General features: G+C 40.9%; 1 protein-coding gene across 2 annotated transcripts in view; it reads right to left on the bottom strand.

Annotated features, from left to right (window-relative positions):
* Positions 1–20,367, bottom strand: part of LOC117459643 (cGMP-dependent protein kinase 1) — a 130,394-nt gene that overhangs the window by 66,572 nt on the left and 43,455 nt on the right. For both annotated transcript variants that reach the window (XM_034100667.2, XM_034100665.2), the window contains exons 4-5: positions 7,262–7,367; positions 4,428–4,491 (exon numbers count right to left, since the gene is read on the bottom strand). In XM_034100667.2, coding sequence (XP_033956558.1) covers positions 4,428–4,491; positions 7,262–7,367 — 170 coding nt within the window. The remainder of the gene's footprint in view (positions 1–4,427; positions 4,492–7,261; positions 7,368–20,367) is intronic.

A 20,367-nucleotide genomic window follows, 5' to 3' on the forward strand; every position in this document is an offset into this window, starting at 1 on the left:
AGCTAGCTTGTCTGTGTGCACTGTTTTAGCTTCCGGTTTTGTAATTGTTCAGAGGTGATTGGACCTGGTGAAGAATAGTTTTCTGGATCCCAAGCATCTTTGTAAGAGGATAACCATACTTGAAAGCAATAGGACAGCATGGTGATGTTGGTTTTGTTCGGCAGAGCAAACATGGCTACCCAAACTGAAAAGCAACGCAGGAAAGTGGGCGATAGAGCTGCAGAACCTGACATGAAACAGGTAACGTCATGAGCTCAGTCTGATTAACGTTAGTTTTGTATTAAACACAGGTTGAATTGTGCATTATAACAAGTTGTATATACTTTGTGGTTTTGCGTCTCAGCAAAGTGTATTATCCACTTAAAACACGTCAGTCGCGTTGAAGTTAGTTTTATGTTGGATATTAGACAGACATCCACTCTAAAACCGAGTAGCATACTGCAGCCCCGGAGACTGCAGTTTCAGAACCGCACTCCTAGGCAGGGGCGGTGCTAGGGGGGGCTGACTTTGGACCCCCTGTGGCCCCCCCTAAAAAAAAGTTTATGATTAAACGATTTCTTTGCTGACAGAATAGGCGGAAGTAACGATATTTGTCATTCTAGTCGGACCCATTAGAGCAGGGGTGGGGAACCTTTTTCCTCTCAAGGGCCATTTCAATTTTTACAATATCCTCCGAGGGCTGTACAAATTATTGACCTCTGCTTAAAAAACTAAAATCACAGCCCATTCATTTCACCTTACTTTCATGCTGTGCAAAGAAAAAGCAACCTCTTAATCCAGATATCTTACCATGACTCGCGCATGCATGCACGTGCACGGTGTGGCATGACCACCAAAACAGAAAGATATGGACACAAGATGTGTGCAAATGTATTTAGTTTCATATCCATGTGGACATGATTTAAGTGGGGGGGGGACCTAACTTCCTCCAGGGGGGTCCGGAAGGTTTTTGTTTTTTAAATGTTGAAGTTAAAAGCATCAATCTGGTGAACTTTGAGAGCAACATTAAGAGATCTATGGATACATCTCTCAACACCCATACTTTTTATTTATGGATATTTTACAAATCACTCCCCTTTTAAACTGTGTTATTTATTTATTTTATTTTACAGTCATATAGCATTTTATATAGTAGTTTACTTTATTCTCTTATTTTTTTATAACTATAATGATCATATAAGGATGTGCCTTTACCTCACTGGTTGTAGAAAAAGCTTCTTATATTCGTTAGCATAGCTAGCTAACCAGATGCTAATAACAACAAAGTTATTGACTGTATGATCAGTGTGACAGATGAGCAGATCGCCACTGGGCTTTCAACTAAAGACACAGCCACGCAAAAACTGCAGCATGTGTACGGCTCCTTATGGGTACTCCAATTTCTGAAGTGCTGGAGCGGTGTTCTGGTGCTCTCCGTCAGAACTGCACCCCTGTCAGTCGAGACATATACCACGTGATGACACGTTAGGCTCGTGTTGTGTTCAAGGACCCTGACCTTGGCCAGGAAAAACAGGCACTCGCTTGGTTAATTTGTTTGCGGTCTAGATTTCTTAAATTTTTTTCTTTTTTGCGTGTGCTTATAAATTACCTCGAGGGCCGTACCAAATTGGCTCGCGGTGTGTGTGTGTGTGTGTGTGTGTGTGTGTGTGTGTGTGTGTGTGTGTGTGTGTGTGTGTGTGTGTGTGTGTGTGTGTGTGTGTGTGTGTGTGTGTGTGTGTGTGTGTGTGTGTGGTGTGTGTGTGTGTGTGTGTGTGTGTGAGTGAGTGAGTGAGTGAGTGAGTGAGTGAGTGAGTGAGTGAGTGAGTGAGTGAGTGAGTGAGTGAGTGAGTGAGTGAGTGAGTGAGTGAGTGATCGATCGATCTATTTAATGTGTTGTAAAAAATAAAGAAATAATTCCAATGTGCTATAGGACAGTACAAAAAAAAACAGTTTGAAAGGAGAGTGATTAGTAAAATATGCATACATAAAAATAAAGAATACTATAGGTAAGATAAGATTAAACAAGTTTAAATGATTTGTTATTGGTTGTGATCATATTCTAAAGATTTTTTGATTATTGAAAAGTATACAGCTCTCTTTCATATGAGTGTTGAGAGCTGTATCCATAAATTAATTTTGTGCTCAAAGTGCACCAGATTTAACTTCACCATTTAAAAAAAATCTTCCCGGGGCTGCATGCCCCCGGACCCCCCTAGAAGAGGTGAGGTCCACCCCCAAATAAAGCAGGTTAAAATAATTAAATTGCATACATTTTCTTTTAGTAAACACTGAAAACGGGTCCCACAGACCCAAACAAGACACAAAGGTAAGCATATAATAATGTGTAATGAAACAAATGCCAATAACTGTATTGCATTGTTTTCTTAGGTGTATGCGCAATTACTTCATACTGTCTTTGTCTTTTTCGTCCTGCATTTATTGTACCTCCCTCAGAAAATAACTGGCCCCCCCAGTCAAATTGGTCTAGAACCGCCGCTACTCCTAGAACCCTTCTAAGTTGGATAGGCACGCACGCACCCTATCTTTACTAATTTCACAGTCAGAGGACATAGCGCATATCCAAGCCACTTAACCACAGGGTTTCACTCAGGTATCATCAAATAGATACCGTTTGAATGACTCTTAATGTTTTTTAATACTCCGTGCTAACTTGCCAATTGACAATGATGCTTAAAAAAAGACAGCGAATTGTGACATGACACATCCACATCTAGTGATCCAGTGTCATGTTGCTTCACTGGACAAGTAAGACACATATATCTATTGGAGTTTACTGCCGTTTCTATTTCAAATGCATATATGTATGAAATTATTTTGTGGAAAAGCCTCTTACCTCTTCTCTTAGCTTTCATGGTAGCCTATGTGACATAATGATTCAATGCAACATTGTATTACAACAGAGGATGTGTAGGATGCTTCTCTTTTTATTGGATCTTGGTGTTTCAATAAATAAAATGCTGTTTTTAATAAGATACATATTGTAGCGACCCTGTATAGGGTGCTGAGTGTGTCACTCAAGCATCCCCCGTCTCTCTGCCAATCACAGAGCTGCTGGTCTGGGTGCGGGCCTGTGGTTGGGGGAGCAGACAGGGGAGGGCGGGGACATTGTGACGTTGACCCTATATATGGGTGTGAGTTGGGGTGTAGCGTGTGTGTGTGAGGATAAACCTACAACCTGTACATGTAACCTGTGTCCGTGAGTGACCAAAGGAGTTAATAAACCCTCCATAACTTGAAGCATGTTTCCGACTCCCTTTGTCGAACGTTACAATATATTAAGGCGGACTAAAATACAATAAAAAGAGGCGTGTGCTACATGTAGTTAAACTATGTGGAATCCAAGGGTCGCTGGCTTGCCCTATGCAATCCACCGCAGCGCAGTTAAAAATGTTGACTTTGTGGTCATTTTTCATGCTTTCCTGTCAGTCAAGGACTTATTCCTTACATCAGGTATGGCAACTCAACTAATGAGACTCTGAATTTGCTTCCTTCTCTTTTTTCTGTTTCCTTGTTTCTGAGTAACTAATTACAGCTTTGAAAATTGTCTTTGTGCAGGTTCTTAAAGTAATTCATTAAATTCTCATTCTCATTAAAGAACTAAGGGATGTTTTAAACTAAAACAAATCATTTGCTGTTTTTACAGGATACACTACTTGAAAATATACTTCAAAACCATGGTAAAAATTGAATGGTCCTCAGTTGATAATAACATTTGTTTAATGAATGTACTTTATCTTTTCATAACATCTAAAAGATCTGGAACTAATTTATCTTAGCTACATAAATGAATGCAAATGTACACTTGGTGTCATTGAATAACAAAAGCAGCCAGAAGCCTTATTTGAAGTCTGGATGTTAGCAGCACACAAGTGTAAACGTGTTTGCATAACTAAATTATGCTGGAATAAACATCAAACATAGTGGTGCGCAGATGGGTAGAGATGTGTTATTGAGACACAAAATGTCCACTGGCATCTACACTTAATAGCTTCCTGTGTACACTGAGATCATTTATTGCAATTAATATAAGTAATGATCCATGTTATATTTTAATACATTATTTAAACTTGCACTCATTTAAGTTTAAACTCTTATTTTGTTTTTACTTGCATTTAATTTTCCTTTTTTATATGTATTTATAGTTGTTGGTTGTTTAATGTTTTTTATTCCCAACAACTGCCTCTCTGTAAATGTTATGAAGTTGATGAATAAGAAATGGAACTCGAACAGTGTCACCAGCGTGAAGAAAACAGTTAGAGAGACGTACAAATGATTTTGCATGCCTCCATTTCGTCCATTTATGTCAACTGCATATCAAAGCAACCTCCTGACTACATCAAAAGGACGTTAATGTATAGAAACCTCTTAAGATGTTTGGAGTAGGCCTGTGACATCTGATTTTTCAGGCTTAAAGACAAGGCACTTACCTCCTCTAGGATATCAGCAAGCTTGCTCAGAATGTCTTCCTGCAGGTCGTGGAATGTAGGAACGCTGTAGGAAAAAAGAAAGAAAAAGCAGTGTTGATATCAGCGAAGTATCTGTTGAGGCTTTAAAAGAGTTTACCAGAAAGAAGCAGACCTTTAATGTGCGGTGAACATATGCACATAAATATAGGCAACAGGAACACATAAAAATCAATATTATGCTATGGGAGCTGGGCTGTATATTGCATTACAGTATATACATATTAATATTTCAGCATGGAGTGTGCTACGTGTCTAGTTACACGGCAGGAAAGCTGGTCCTTTGGTTGAATATGTCAGTATGAGGCCCTAATGTTTGTTTTCCGTTGGCTTCCCGGCAGCCTCAATGAATGCTATCTGCCTGTTATCAAGCTTACTAAATAAAACTGGCCCAATGTTTATGAAGGAGGAGAGAAAATAACCCCTGTTGGCGAACAAAGGACTTATCTCACCATATTATCTTTCTCTCTCAGTGTTTCTCCATCTCCCTCTTTCCCCTCATTTTCCATGCTTTATTTTATATTATGCTTTAGTAATCTGAACCATCTCGCCTTGGCCCCCAACCCGGGCCCTAGCTGCTGTGTTGATCCTCGTGTTGTGGCTTCTAGTTAATCAGCTAGACAGTGAACAGATGATCCCATTCTACATGAAACATATGGAGTTACGATCCCTTGAGCTGTGAAGCTGTTGACACAAACAATAAGCGTCTGTTGCAGTTCATTTACATTTAACATATTAACTGTGTTACAGGAAATTAATTCATTATAATAGGCCAATGGGGAAGTGTGGTTTCACTAATGCAGGGTTGTTGATCATTTGAAACATTCTAATATCTAATATCAAATAAACCTCCTTACTGTTTGAACGTGAGTAAAGCACGAGACAACCTTTAATACATTCTGTCGCGATTTTCCAATGACCTGAGAAAAGCCGTGAGAAATTGGCACTTCTTTGGTGAAGGGTTTTGTCTTGATTAATGCATTTCTATGATCGTTCTTCTGAGCTCTTCACAAATCATCGGGCAGATGGCTTTGTTATTTCATGCCTTATAGCGAGACTTTTATCCAAAGTGGAAGGAGGCAGATGGTAAAAGCCCACCAACCCTTAAAAAAATCAATTGGAGCAATATGTGTTTTGCAAACCTAGGTGATGTTTGTCAGTTCATTACACACCATCGTGTAGTATCTCCTCCTGGAGCAATGTGAGTAATAAGAAATACATGCTTGGAAGAGGCAATACAACAAGCTATTCACAAGCACACTTACTTCCTGTATGTTATTCCTTGTGGGATTTGTCTGTCAGTTTTTCATTTGTATTCCTACACAACTTGTGAGAGCAAATATATTAATTCACAGCAGTTTACAGTGGGAGGAAGACTCAGGGACCTGAATGTGTTTGCTCTTAAACTCAAATTAACCACATCTTTCTCTGTATTAGATATGCTTCTTGGCAACAAAAAACATTATGTGCTTATTGTGGATTAAAAGATTATGCTTTAAATATATAATCTCCACCCCCAGATACTCCTCCAAACAGAGCCCAAGCCAAGCAATTTGTATGTATATCTATAAAATATTTACATATCGGTTGGATAGTTGTAAAAGAACAACTGAGAGGCTAGAGCTGCCAAACATGCTTTTATACTCAGCAAAGAGTTGGGTCCTTTTTTTAGTCAAAGCCATCACCTAAATAGCTTCAGTTTTAGGGTTTGAGAGTAAGATTAATGGTGTTATTTGTATCTGGTTGGAAGTATTTTTTCATGCTGTATGTATTAAAAGTTTCCTTCCTAGTGAAAAGGCATTGTAGATACAACAAAGGTTGCATTTTTTTTAAATAAATGTAGGCAAAGGTTGACCTGCTAATGTCAAAGGAGGACAGAGAATGACTGGGTGACAAAGACTGTACAGTAAATATTATTTTCTAACCATGTCTATATTCCTATGGTTGCGTGCTATGTGAAAAATGTTCGTTTAAGTTATTTCAAAACATCAAAAGGACTTATTTCAGGAACAGTCAATGAGTTTGCAAGGAGTTAATACATGACCTATTTAGTAGTTTGGGTGTGAAGATGTCTTGGAAGTTCTAGAGAAGAGCTGGTTTCCCGCCTGTCAAAAAGTGTCAGTCTGATCCTGATCTCCGTGATTCATGAGGTTCCCCTCAGTAGAAACGATCCAAGGCAGAGCGTGTGCTTTTATTATGTGAGAACTTACATCACGGAAATAGTGGAGTGCATAAGTGAAACGAAGTGAGAAGTCAATTGACAATCTGCCCTGAAACCAAGTCATGAGAAAATGAGTGGCATATGAAATAGAGGGAAGTTGTGATGTAATGTTCACGATTGGCTCGATGAAGAACAAAGTGGCGGGAAGAGTCGTACAGAGATGAGGGTGAGAAGAGATGTATTCTGTAATTGCATCTCATGCATCTTGATAACTGAACACATGCTCTCCCTCTGTCGTTTGATCAATCTTTCTTTTATCCTATACTCCATGCAAGCCTTTTAAGTCATAATGGGTACCTGGTGGTTTGGGGGCGAGGCTCTCTGATAGAATATGAAAGAAATTTGATATCCGCATAAACTATTCTTCCAGTGGGATGTATGTCACCATATGTGATGCACCAGCAGTTCACTTTGAGCTATATAACTTAATGGGAAATATGAGGAGTATGGAATCTTCTGAGCAACATGCACATTCCCACTGGATTAATTATTAATTTAGTTAACTCCATTTTTTTTAGATCAAAGCCCTATTCACTGGCAATGTCATTGTGGGAAAAATGTATGCAAGCTTCCTCACCTTTTTAGAAACTGCATGTACTCTGTGTGCTTGATGAGACCCGTCCTCATCATGATCGTCTGAAAACATTGTCGGTCGATGGCCCACAGCTTCACGTTTGTTAGTGCTGGAAAGAAGAATACACATTAGCAATGTCAAGTGAAAGACAGTTTTTACCCTTGGACAAAATTGGATTAATAATGCAGCCGATCTTCTTACGCGTCATACATGCCCTGCAACAGCTTGATGCTTTGGGCATGCACAATATGGATATGGTGAATATCACATGCCTTTTTAAAGCATTGAATATGGAACTGGAGATATGACAAGAATGATAGTTATTATAGTATATTTAAACCAAAGTCATACTGATATCTTTAAAGAGGAGAAATCAGTGGACCTTTTTTAATGTTATGGTATTGTATTGTTGGCTAGACCTGGCTGGCATCCAAAACTTTTCTCTAGCTGATGGTTAGGCTTGGAAAGCAAACAGGAGGCATTCTTGACAATTAGTCTTGTTCAGAAGTTGGAGCTGCTGGTGTTTTTCTAATACCTTGCATGGATGGCTTGCTTCAAGTTACGCGACAGTGTTTTAATTGGTTTAAGGTCAGGAGTCTGAAATTAGTTGAACGTCTTGATTTTCTGATTGCTCTGTGCTTTAAGGACAATTATCAAACTTTGTGACAAATATACGTTTTAAATTACAACCAGCTACCCTTGCTATTCTTCTGTACAATATTCCCAAAGAATATGGAAATGATTGTCCCGCCAATGATCGCAATCTGTGCTGGCCCAGAGGCTCCAACTCCAAATCATAATGCTCTCTTTACTTGGATCAAATAGAGGTGAAATCGTTTTCTCCCCGTTTTTTAAATGTAGCATTTTCTCTCTTTGGCCACAGAGCATTGCTCCATTGAACGTCAATGTAAAATGTCCACGTTTAGTAATTTTCTAGCTGTGGTTCCGTTCGAACATAGCCAGTGTGAGAGATGCCCAGAATGCATTGCTTCTTTTTTAACACCACCTTGATTCATGTAAAGTTCTCTTGCAGCAATCCTTACAGAATAACCAGTCTTTCAAAGATCAGAAACAATGTTAAATCTCATCCATTTTCTTCCAGTTGTACACCGGACTGGTGATTGATTCGAGGCCTGGGTCTTTCGAAATTCCTTTCTCTTGTCTTTTTCAGGGTTTTCTGGCTCAACCGCTCTTTTTCTGAAGTCCTTTGTAGACACTTTTGATCAGAATATATTTCACCTTGACATATCTCTGATGTGAAGAGATGACTTTTTTCCAGGCTTTGCTGGTTTTCATCAGAGCAGTGAACCTATAACCCGCACCTAGATGTCATTGCATTTCTACATTCAGCCCAATTTCTTAGAAGAAACTGGGTCGTAGGGGCAACTATAAAACAAATATTCAGTGCTTCTTTTATGTCAAGGGCAGTTTATTGCAATACTTTTTAGAATAGCTTTGGGGTTTTCCCAGTTCATTATCTTTTGCAAGAAATGCTTTAATTTCGACTTCATACAATACACTGTCAGAGTAATGAAAAGAAAGACTCCAGTCTGACCCCAAATCAAATCTGGAGATCTCCCAGGAGCTTTGTGGCAACAGGGACAAGTAGTTATATTAGAAGAACATTTGTCAGAGAAGACTCAGTCTACTTGGTATTTTGTCCATTACATTTTTTGTCTTTCCCATCATCCCAGTGTGACACTTCTTCAGAGTTAAAAGATAACAATGTGGTATTTATTTATCATACAATTATTGTTTTCTTCGATCTGGGCCTGCAGTGTATATCCAATTCTATACACTTAATAAATCCGATGCCCACTGACTTACACACAAACCAACTAGCAATTGAGACCAAAAGCATGTCTGCACAATTTTAATGAAGTAAAAAGTCAAATAAGAAGTAAGGTCGTTTTCTAGACTTCTATAAAAATGGACTGATTTTTGCAACCAATTGAGTCGCCCTCTGTTGGATGTTAAAGAGAATTAAAGTTTAAGGCATATCCGCGTTGACCTTTCAGATCGGGGGGGTCGATTCCTGTTTTTCTGCATGCCTTTTGGCTCTATGAACACGCATACACAAAAGGTATATGTGAAGCTGACCGTTGAGCGGCCCGACCAAGCAAGGAGGCAGAGGCAGAGAATTCAAATATAACCCGGTGTGGGCATTTATTCATCGCTGTGGTACAGGATACACAGCCTCAATATTGCTGCCCAGGTGAACACAGTCACCAGCCACAAGGATCTCACCCACACTACCAGCCTTCACCAAACAGGAAACACAGAGCCTAAATACACACCCACTAATCAGCTATTAGACAAAGGGGGGGGGGAGGAGACAACACAGGGCACCAGGTGAACATAATCAGGAGTAACAGAAAGAACGGGAGGAGGAACACTTTTCAAAATAAAAAACATGTGCAATATACAAGGCCCGAAGCCGTTAGTCCACAGTATACCAGTGGTAACACAACAATTCATAAACTCCAGGATTTCCTGTACATATAAACACACATTATGACTGATCGGTCGCACACACAACACAATTGTTCCTCTACAGTACAATCCAAGTTTTGCAGCACTTTAAAATAGGGCCAAACCACAGGGGAAATGCCCTCATTTCAAAGCCTGACGCTTATTTTAGTTAGAGACACTTTCTTGGAGCAGGAACCCCGAAACACACAGCATGTCATAAAAATGTATCCACAAACTGATGTATGTATACACAGTTATGCAGGCATCCAGTACAAGCACGCACAGATATCAGATACACACAGATGTACACAAAAACAGATGGTAAATGAAAAGACTTACTTGTTTGATATACATATAGCCTGTAGATATAGTCTCTAACAACACCTTGAAAATATCTTCTCCAGGTAGTGCACTGACTTATTTTCATAGGCACATTGTTACAGTTTAAATCATGTCTAATCATCTCTTAAATTGTCACCGTCACTGTTGACAATCTCTTTCTCTATAGCCGCTACTGGATGTGTGGTACAGATCGCAAGTTGTTCTTTTATCTTTTTTAACCTCCTGTTAGTTCATTCAGATAGGTACAGAACCCAGATTGTGTGCACTCACACATTACATACACAGAAATATAACAGTAAGCAATCGTAACACACTAACAAAAACTGTAAAAATATACGTTGTGAAACACTGTCGGCCCGGTAGATTGAAACAATAATACCAGAGTCCATACAGCTTCCATAATATTTTAGGGCGTTAAGGCATTATTGCTTGTTTGTTTTTACATGGACTATATCTGGATCTTGTTATATCTTATCCAATGAAAAAGCTCATATATTTAGGTGTGATTACCCCCAAAGTAAACTGAAGGCACAAATAAATGGAGATAGGTCTTGAGAGAAATTATTAGAGTAACCTTCTAATTTGACCCCAAAGCAACAAGAGTGGGAGGTTAGACGTATTCTCCCGCTATGCAGAGTGCAATGGAGTGTGTTGGCGTGTGGGAGTGTGGTGCACTGGGAAATAAGATATGGAGGGAGCCTGCAGCTCACCGCAGTAGGTAAACGTATTATTTGGAGGCTTGACTAAATTGCGGTGAGACTCAGGGAGCTAGTTATCCTGTAGTGAGGGCGCAGATTAATGTCTTAATGCTCGTGGGTTGCCAACCATTAGCTCCATAACCTTTTGGATGCACATAATACCCAAGGCAGTACTAGAAAGATTGAAGGATGTCTGTGAATGTTTTCAAATGATTGGGCAGTGTTTTTTTCCAGTGAGGCGATCAACAGCTATGCGGACTCTACATGTATGCAACAAGTGTTTACTGCTTATACTGAACACAAGGTAAACACAGGATAAACGTCACATTGATGCAAACCAACCTGATAATAAGTGGGAATATGGCCTCCACTTTTTAAGCAAAGTGGAGGCCAATTTGTCTAGATTCCATTGTATTGTTGTTGCATCGAATTGTAACTTATCTAATGTTATCCTGTCATCTTCTTGTAATGCAACATGATCATAAGTATTTTCCAATTCCAGCCGCTTTGGTTTCAATTTCGCAGTAGATGTAATGTGGTGAAACGATTAAGACATATGCATCTTATCTATCTGCAATAATCGTTTCAGTGCAACACACATAGGCAGTGACGACATATTTGATGTGCGTCAAACTTGTAGCACACATGTCTTTAGGCAGACAGAGGATGCAGTTTTTTTAGCCAGGATGATTCAGTGAGCAAATGTGATACAATTGCTCCTTTTGTAGAAAATATACTCCCATTGATGCTGCCAAGTGGCCTCTTGACTTGCATCATCTCGTGATGCACCGGTGTGTGGGTGTACACAGAGAGAGAGTAATCAGGTCAGGTGTTTTGATGGTGTATTATGAAGCAGGTGTGTCCACTTTATTGACATTACATCCTAAATATGACATTTTGATAGTCCTTCCAAACAATGACTGGTGTCTGTATGTGCATAGAGTGTAATTGGCATACATTTATAAAACAAATGTTGCTACTTCAATTAAAATTGCTTTTATCTCAATGCACGCCCTGCTGACTATTGTTTAACACCTGTTTTCTCTCAGCCCCTGAAAGCTCCTCTCAATTGAATGTAATCCCACCTCATAGTAAACGATGGCTATGAATAGCGTCTCTGCCCACAGCCAAGCAAGTTATCATTATCATTTATCCGTGTGCCTCCTTTCCTCCCTCACGCTTCAAGTGTTCCCAATTATTTGCAACAAAAGATCAATGTTGTTCCCTGTATAAACTACCATGGCAGGGCAACTAGCACATGTAGCACGCCAAAAGAGTGTTTAAGCATGAGGAAACAATACTTTAATGTCGTCACGATCATACCAATAAAGCTATTTGAATTTGGAAGATAATATAAAAATGGATGTCACCACAGGATAACATAGTACAAGCCATCACTCATTTGTATGGCTCAGTCATAATTTATTGTTACTGAATTTCCTCCTAGGGAATTATGCAAATGCTGTGTGTTTGTGTGTTCTTATAATCATATTTTGGCCCATTACATGATATAAATAAAGGATGATGTAGACATTTCCTCTCTGTATTCTTGTCATGACAGTGTACATGTGGAGAGCGTGGGTGTTTTGAAAACATCCAAACTTTGTGCTTTTCTGTGACAGTAATCTTGATTGAGTTCCATGCATTTTAATGGCGTTTGAAATGACTCAAAACAGTCTACGTCTGGCCGACGATGATTCAGCCGAGGTATGAAGCTTCTGCCATTTGCTCTGCAGAACATCCACCATTCCTTCAAAAAGCACCGGGGGGCCACATTAAAGTGGTACTTAAATAAAGATTAGACTAAGGTTTCCAGAAGTGAAGTGTGCAGGGAAAGTAGTACTAGTCATGATAAGAAATACATTGAGCTAGTAACATGGTATAATACTATTAACACGGTTTAATGCCCCACGACGTACATCACTTTGTACTGATCATTTGACAGAAAATATGTTCTAAAATAAGCTCCCCTTCTCACCATGTTCATCCATCTAAAGAAGCATTTATTTATAGCATGTATTTACTTCCTACTGACATGCCTTGAGTTCCATCATAATACATTATCTCAGTACAATATTTTCGACACAATACTGTATATCACTCACAGCAAAGTTGTGATTTTTGCAAACCTAGGAAATATTAATCAACATATGTCATTGGTGCCATGTTGGTTATTAGAATGTGCTCAACTGTGAATTATCATTCAATTTAACACTTGTAGATGATTAACCTCGGGTTACACAGCACCGAGAAAAGGTGTGGTGTCTCTGAACAAATTAGTGGGAGCACCAAGCATAAGAATTCTCACCCTGAAATAATATTTTATGTTAAGTTGAGGGCATTTTAATTGGTTTCCTCGTCACTCTAAACAGTTCTCTTAGTCAAATCTTTTGAGTTGCCTCGACCTACTAACATTTCTTAATTTCTGTCTTTAACACTTTTTTTCCTAAACTCCCCCTTCTTTTGAACCATATTCTTATCTCTGACCAACACACGCACACACGCACACACACACACACATTCACGTGAATTCTACTCCTTTGAGGCCTCCCGCAAGGCTCGTTTTGGAAAGCGCTAAGAGAGCGATGCTGTCAGGGCTGCAGGAGTGGAAGAGTGTAATCTTCTTTCCCCCAAGTCATTATTAAAATCAGCCAAGTCTGATTACATCTGGATTAGCTCTTTAGAGCGTGAGAAATCAGGACAGGTCATTTACGCCAGTGTCACAGACCCTAGAGGCAAAAGGAAAAGGAATTATCTTCATAATTATGGATCTAATTGTTACTAATATATTTGAGGCTTAAAGCTACACTTGGTTACCTTTATTGAAGAATAATGTTGTGTCATATTTCCAGAGACTCACACTATATCCTGGGAGTAGTGCATGAGACAGATAATCTGTGCTCCTAATGTTAATTGCAATTTTCCGGCAACCCCGAAGGAAAACAACCACTCAAAGCGAAGAAGTGTTTTAATCAGTGCTCGTGAACTCTGATCAAACTATCAACTTAGGCGATGCCAATCAAATCCGCATCAAGATTCTGTTACTGCATCGGCCCAAACACATGTAGTGAATTGCTTAGCTGTAAAACAACACAATTGGTGTACGGACAGTGCTTTGATTTGGCTTGACTGTTTTCAACATGGCGCAAAGTTTAGAGTCTGTCTTATTTTCAGCTAAACAGAACTCTATTCATATTCAAACAAAGCTGCCTTGTGTTGACAGTTTGGAGTTCAAGAGCAGTAATTGCGCTAGAGGCTCCCGTTTGTGATTGGTTGTTTTCATTCAGCGTGGGGTTGTCTAGCAAATGCCATAAGGTGCACTGGGGAAGCATATGTACATGATTTATTCAAAGATACTAGCTGAAGCTTTAAAGAACATAAGACTGTGTAGTAAATACAGATACACTGATCCAAATATTTCAAATTCCCACGCCTAAGAACTTTTCATTATGATGATTTGTTGTTATCCCGATCAATGCATTTATTTTGTCATGATGGGAGCTTTTGCTCTCTATGACCGGCTCCACATCTCAGTGACTCCTAACATAGAAAACCGTCTTGCTTAATCAGATGTATTCTTTTGCTGCCAGTTCTACCAATGTTCACCCCATCATGTGGGAGTCAGTGGAGTCTGTGGACTTGGATCAGCAGCTGCTTGAGAGATATTGAGCTGACCGTCATGCCACCAGCCCTCCACCCACGTTACAGAGCTCAGAGGGAAGCCCATCTTTTGTTGAGAATAAAAGGTCTAAATGCTGGTATATTGGGTTTTATTCTATTTCGTCTGTGGTAATTGTTGGGAAAATACTGAATGTTCCTTCTATATCAGAGTAGCACATGATAAGAGAGGCCCTACGTAGCTGTGTACGTAGCCAGATGTATAACTACATGGATGACGCTCATGAGACACTGTGTTGAAGTTATGATAGCTATGTTCCTAAAATTGGCCTGATGACACAGCCCCTAGAGCAGGGGTGTCAAACTCAAATACACAGTGGGCCAAAATAAAAAAAATGGGTATAGTCGAGGGCCGGACTGGTTCAATGTTTATTGCAAAACGTATTGAAATTAACTTATTGCACATATTAAACCTGGAACTAACAAAGCTTAAATGATTGCCTATAAAAACAACATTACAAATTAAATAACAATTTGCATTAATTTCTTATGGCTCTATCTGCAGCTTTTCCGGAGTCATTTCTTATGATTACATTTTTCCACAGGCCAACAACAGCTTCAAAAAACAATTTCCCTCAAAGAAAAAAACAAACATGCCGTGTTGTCGCAAGAAAAAAAGAGCAAAAGGAAACATCCATTGAAACTCAGTGTGCTGCTCTGTGATGTTCAAGCCAGATACTTGGCATCTCATCCTGGGTGCAAGTTCATCAATGTTTGGGCTCAGGCTCTGAGCTGAGGAAATCCTCAGGATTGAGTGAAGGTGTGCGTGCAATATACCGGCGGGCCAGATCTAATAGTAATTCAAAATGGTCCTGCGGGCCGAAATTAAATCCACCACGGGCCTGATTTGGCCCCCGGGCCTTGAGTTTGACACATTAGAGACACACTAGAGAGATAGGCATATAAGTCACTGTCACGTTATATTGCTTACACAGGCCTTAGCTGATCTTAACTAATGTCAGAATACTGCTTTGAATCAGTATTCAAACAAACAGTAACCAACTCCCTCTCTTGTATATAAGCATCTGAAGGACACTGTTCTGGGAACTATTTGTCCCATGCAGCCATGTGTGTGGGATGACTACTTCCATTCTTGCAAGGATAATACATAAATGTATCCTGATATTGAAGACCAAGCCGGTGACGAGTGATATTTTTCTAACAGTAATATAAAAAAAAGTTTAATTTAAAATCCATCTATGTCCAACAATGTCATAATTTAAATTGAAAAGACACTGGGGGTGTGGAAGTCATAATATTTAAATGCATGAATCTGACACTGAGCACAGACGGGATCCTCTCCATTTTTTGTCGGAAGCCACCTGTCAGAGGCTGATTGAATAGAAGTGTTCCTAAAAGCGTGCTTTTAGCTCTTATCTGTCCTAGAGAGGACAAAAGCATTTTCCACTCATCTCTGTAACATTAACAAACCTCCCTTCCAACACTTATTCATCAATTATTGCCAATATTGTTTGGAGGTTTCTCATAAACATGCACACATTAAGTAGATTGTAGTTTTAGTGTCCGTTTAAATAAGCTTCTAATTTATCTCTCAAGGTAGCACTGTGATTGCAGATATGCTAATGTTCTTCATCTAAAAACCAATCATGTAAAATTGTCCAGTAATCTTATGGATACCAAAACAATATTATTAAAAAAATGAATTCAGTTGACCCCCTTTTAGTTTGGAATAGCATCTACTAAAGTCATATGAGTGGCGAGATGGGTTGAGCTGTCTATATTGACAATCAGTCACGATATAGCCTACCATTGTCACTACAAAAGGATAATTTGCCATTATGCTATTTCAAATAAAAAACTGTGTTGTTACTTGAAAATTACCGTGACACGGATGTCACATGCACTTTACATGTTCTGGAAAGTTCCTTATACAGCTTTAGTCGTTATTTTTATCTCAAAGTCCCTAAGTGACACACACTGAACGGTCTGGTGGGTCATGGTCCAGGTCATTTGATTTTGTGTTCCCATAACAACATGTCCAAGATGTCCATGTGCCAGACTAACACATTTGACAGAACTAGCTACATTTCAAAAGCTTTTTTTTGGTTGCTAAAGGTATGATTCAAGCCATTTAAGAATTAAAATGCTTACATAACATGTCCTTTATTACATTTAACCTGTTGTGAAAAGATGTCTTGATCAAATTGATATGAAACAAATGAGACAAACATCGCTGTGACACTGGTGTCACATCGGGACTTTAACCCTAAACTTTCACAGTAAACCCAAAGTGACATATATATGCACAATTAGAAATATGATTATGATCTGCTCCGTTAATTTAGCTGATTCAATTATATTTAGTTAATATATTCTTTATTCTTCAATTCAAAGAATGTTCAAAAATTGTTTTTCAAAAAAAGTAAAAAAATAAAATAAATCCTCATCGAGTTCTCATTCATAACACTCCGTTCGATGTCTCACTATGGGATGCGCCTCATCGCGGAGCAAACAGAAGCATCAATCTCATTACGCCAATCCTGATCTTGACGTCAGCGTCAGGGAATCCACCCCCTATAAGTAGCTCGCGCTACGTCGCATGCGTCATTCAAACACCTCTTCTCGCTTCAGAGCACATCTCTATGGTAGCCGGGCTAGCTTAACAGTCCACAGACTGAACCCAAATCTAAATTTCGGTCGACGGGCGCTCGCCAGCTACTCTTCTGCTTCGCAAGAAGACTGCTAATACTAAACACACCAGTTAGTATTATAATCGACCTCGCCGTTTCTTCCTCGGGAATCAAGGTAAGGTTTTGATTTTTTCAGGCTAGCAACACACCTGTCGCTAGCTTGCTTTCCCTCACTACCGACACCACGGTAGCGAGGACGTTTCTCTTTTCTCTTTCTCACGGAGGAGGAAAGGATTAAAAGAATATTAACACACCAGTTAATATTCTTTGAGAAAAAAGACCTACACCGTCCTCTTTTTCTCCGGATTAAAGACAGGTTGGTAACACTTTTTTTCTCGACGACGTACCTGTTACGAGCGGGTCCTCTCCACGCCACGCGGCGAACAAGATGGACGCCTCTCTCCCTCACACCAGAGGAGTCAGGGACTCGGAGGCTCGACTCGGAGGCTCGACTCGGAGGCTGCGGGTTGAAAATATCAGGCACAGACTCACACCAGGTCTGCTCGTCCTGCCTCAGGCTGGAACACGCCCAGGAGGCTATTGACAACCCCGGCTCGTGCGGGCATTGTGCCCGTTTCACCATAAAGAGCCTCCGCCGACGGTTAGCACGCCAAGCTAGCTTGTCGGGACAGGACCCCCTCATGTCCGTTGATGGGCGTCCACCGCAGAGATTGAGCCCCGCACTGTGTCGGTCTGGGGCTCATCAACAGCGGCAGCTGCAGAACCGGAGTCCCGCGCCGTGTCAGGCTGGGACCCGGTGGCGGCAAGAGACGCGGGAACGGAGCCCCACGCTTTACCAAGCTGGGGCTCCCAACTAGACCTCACCATGGTTTCGCCCGCGGAGGATGTCCTGGAATTGGATTACATGGAGGACGAAGAGGATGCCTCTGAGTTCCTCCTGTCTGATTCGGATGAGCAAGAAGACGATATCTTCATGTCATCGGCTCAAGCTGCAAAGCCGGGAGCGATGGCTGCTCTCCCGGGCGATAGCACACCAGCTTCGCCCTGTCTGAGCAGGGACCTGCAGGCCGTGTGTCAGCGAAATGACCAAGGAGACCTCCAGGTCCCGTTACGAGGGGAAACATTTTCGGCTGGGGTTGTGAAGGCACCACCGTCACGCGCATGCGCAGTATCGGTGGGGATTGTCGAAATGGGGCACCACCGTGTTCAGACACTAGAGGGCCCCATAACACAACTAATAGGGACTCAGAGGGTAAGAGACGTGACATCTCCGCTGACTCTAACGGAGCGTCCACACTACAGCTCCAAAAATAGCTTGGAGCTGGGCGTGTCTGGAGCTTGGGGATTTTATTCAAGCAACACGACCAACAACCAATCACATGAATCTCCCGCCCCCGACATACAAAGCAAAAACCCCCGGGGATTTTATGCGAGCAATATATATATAAACTCCCCAAACAGGCGAAAACCTACCAGTTTCCCCCACTGTCTCTGCCACCTCCCTCCATGCCTGGTTCCTCCGGTTTGTATCCCGGGAGGTGAAGAGGGTCTGGTCATACAAAACCGGGTGATTCGCTACGGCGATAGTTAGTTTCTCCTCCGACTTTTTTTGAAATATAGAAATGAACGGCGGGATATCTCTCCCAGCTTAGACGCTTTTGATTGGCTACGGCTTCAGCTGTCAGATTTTGGGAAACGGGATTTGATTGGCTGGCGCTGGCTACTCCGGCGTCTCAGGCGACAGAAGTTGAACATTGTTCAACTTCTGTCGCCTGAGACGCCTGAGACGCCTCGCTCTGCTACCCACAATTCAGTTCGGCGAAAAAGCGCGGCTACGTGACGTCACCCCATTGAAAGTGAATGGGCAGATTGGAGCAGATTGGAGCTTTCGACGCTGTCGACGCTGTAGTGTAGACGGGCCGTAACGGCCATGTGGGCTTTTGAGGGAAAGACGGCTAGCCAACATCCTTTGGTCTGCTGTTTTATGAAAGGGGCTCGCAGGCTCCTCCCTGTTTCCAGGTCACTGGTGCCCTTATGGGACTTGGCAGTGGTTTTAGATGGGCTCAACCTGACCCCATTTGAACCCCTGGAAGGAGCTGACATGTAGCACTTGTCACTCAAGACAGTGCTGTTACTGGCCCTGGCATCCGCCAAGCGGGTCAGTGACATTCATGCGCTATCTGTACATCCTTCATGCACTCAGTTCGCCCCAGGGCAAACAAGAGTGTTGTTGAAGCCCAACCCTGCCTTTATACCTAAGGTGGTTGGTTCATGTACCCCAATTGACATTGAATATGAATAAGAGCGAAAAAACAGTGTTGTTATATCAAAGAAAAACAGAACCTCTGTTAACATGTTGTTCTTTTTAAAATTCACTAATGATCCTAGTTTTCAACAGCTTCTGTACCGAACAGTTATCTCTTCTTTTTAACAGCAATTCAATTGTAGTGTCATGGTTGAAGTACTGCTACCTGAGCTAATGATGTTGATGGTAAGGAAAACTGCTCCTATTTAAGGGAACATGACCACTGCAGCATGTCAATTGAATATAATAGTGTGTTGTCCTCATCAATGTATACAATCAACCAGAAAGTATTTGCCTCAGAGGAAATCAGTTAAAAATAACCTGATAACTTTCGGTCTGCCCGGCTGTAGAAAATCAAATGGAGGAAATGAAGAGTGTTTGCTATTCATCAGAAAGTAGGACCTACTTTCTGATGAATAGCAAACACTCTTCATACTTCTACTTAGTAGGTTATTTTTAGTCCCTGGCCCAGGTTGTATGAGATGACACATTTCCCTATATAGCCGTTTCTGTGGACGACTCAAACTGCATACTGAAATCTGTCAAATGATTGATCCCTGATTTGCTAAGAACACCAAATATCAGCCAGATGTATTCATGTTATATCTTAACTCAATGCCTTAATGTATAAAAGTAGTATGCATTTTACACTAAAATTAGATAAAACGTAGTATAAAGAAATCATCATAGACTTCAGAAAGCACCGTCCAGAACACGCCCCCCTTCACCTCAATGGAGAGAGAGTGGAGAGGGTCTCCACCTTTAAGTTCCTGGGGGTTCACATTTCGGAGAGCCTCAGCTGGACATCACACACCACTGCAGCAGTTAAGAAGGCCCAGCAGCGACTACACTTCCTGAGGGTACTTCGGAGAAACCGACTGAACAAGAAGCTGCTGGTGTCCTTCTACCGGGCGACCATCGAGAGCGTGCTGTCATACTCCATCTCCGGGTGGTATGCAGGATGCTCAGCTGCGGACAAGAAAGCCCTGCAGAGAGTGATCA

This window comes from Pseudochaenichthys georgianus, chromosome 15 (assembly GCF_902827115.2).
Source record: "Pseudochaenichthys georgianus chromosome 15, fPseGeo1.2, whole genome shotgun sequence".
Taxonomy (NCBI): Eukaryota; Metazoa; Chordata; class Actinopteri; order Perciformes; family Channichthyidae; genus Pseudochaenichthys; species Pseudochaenichthys georgianus.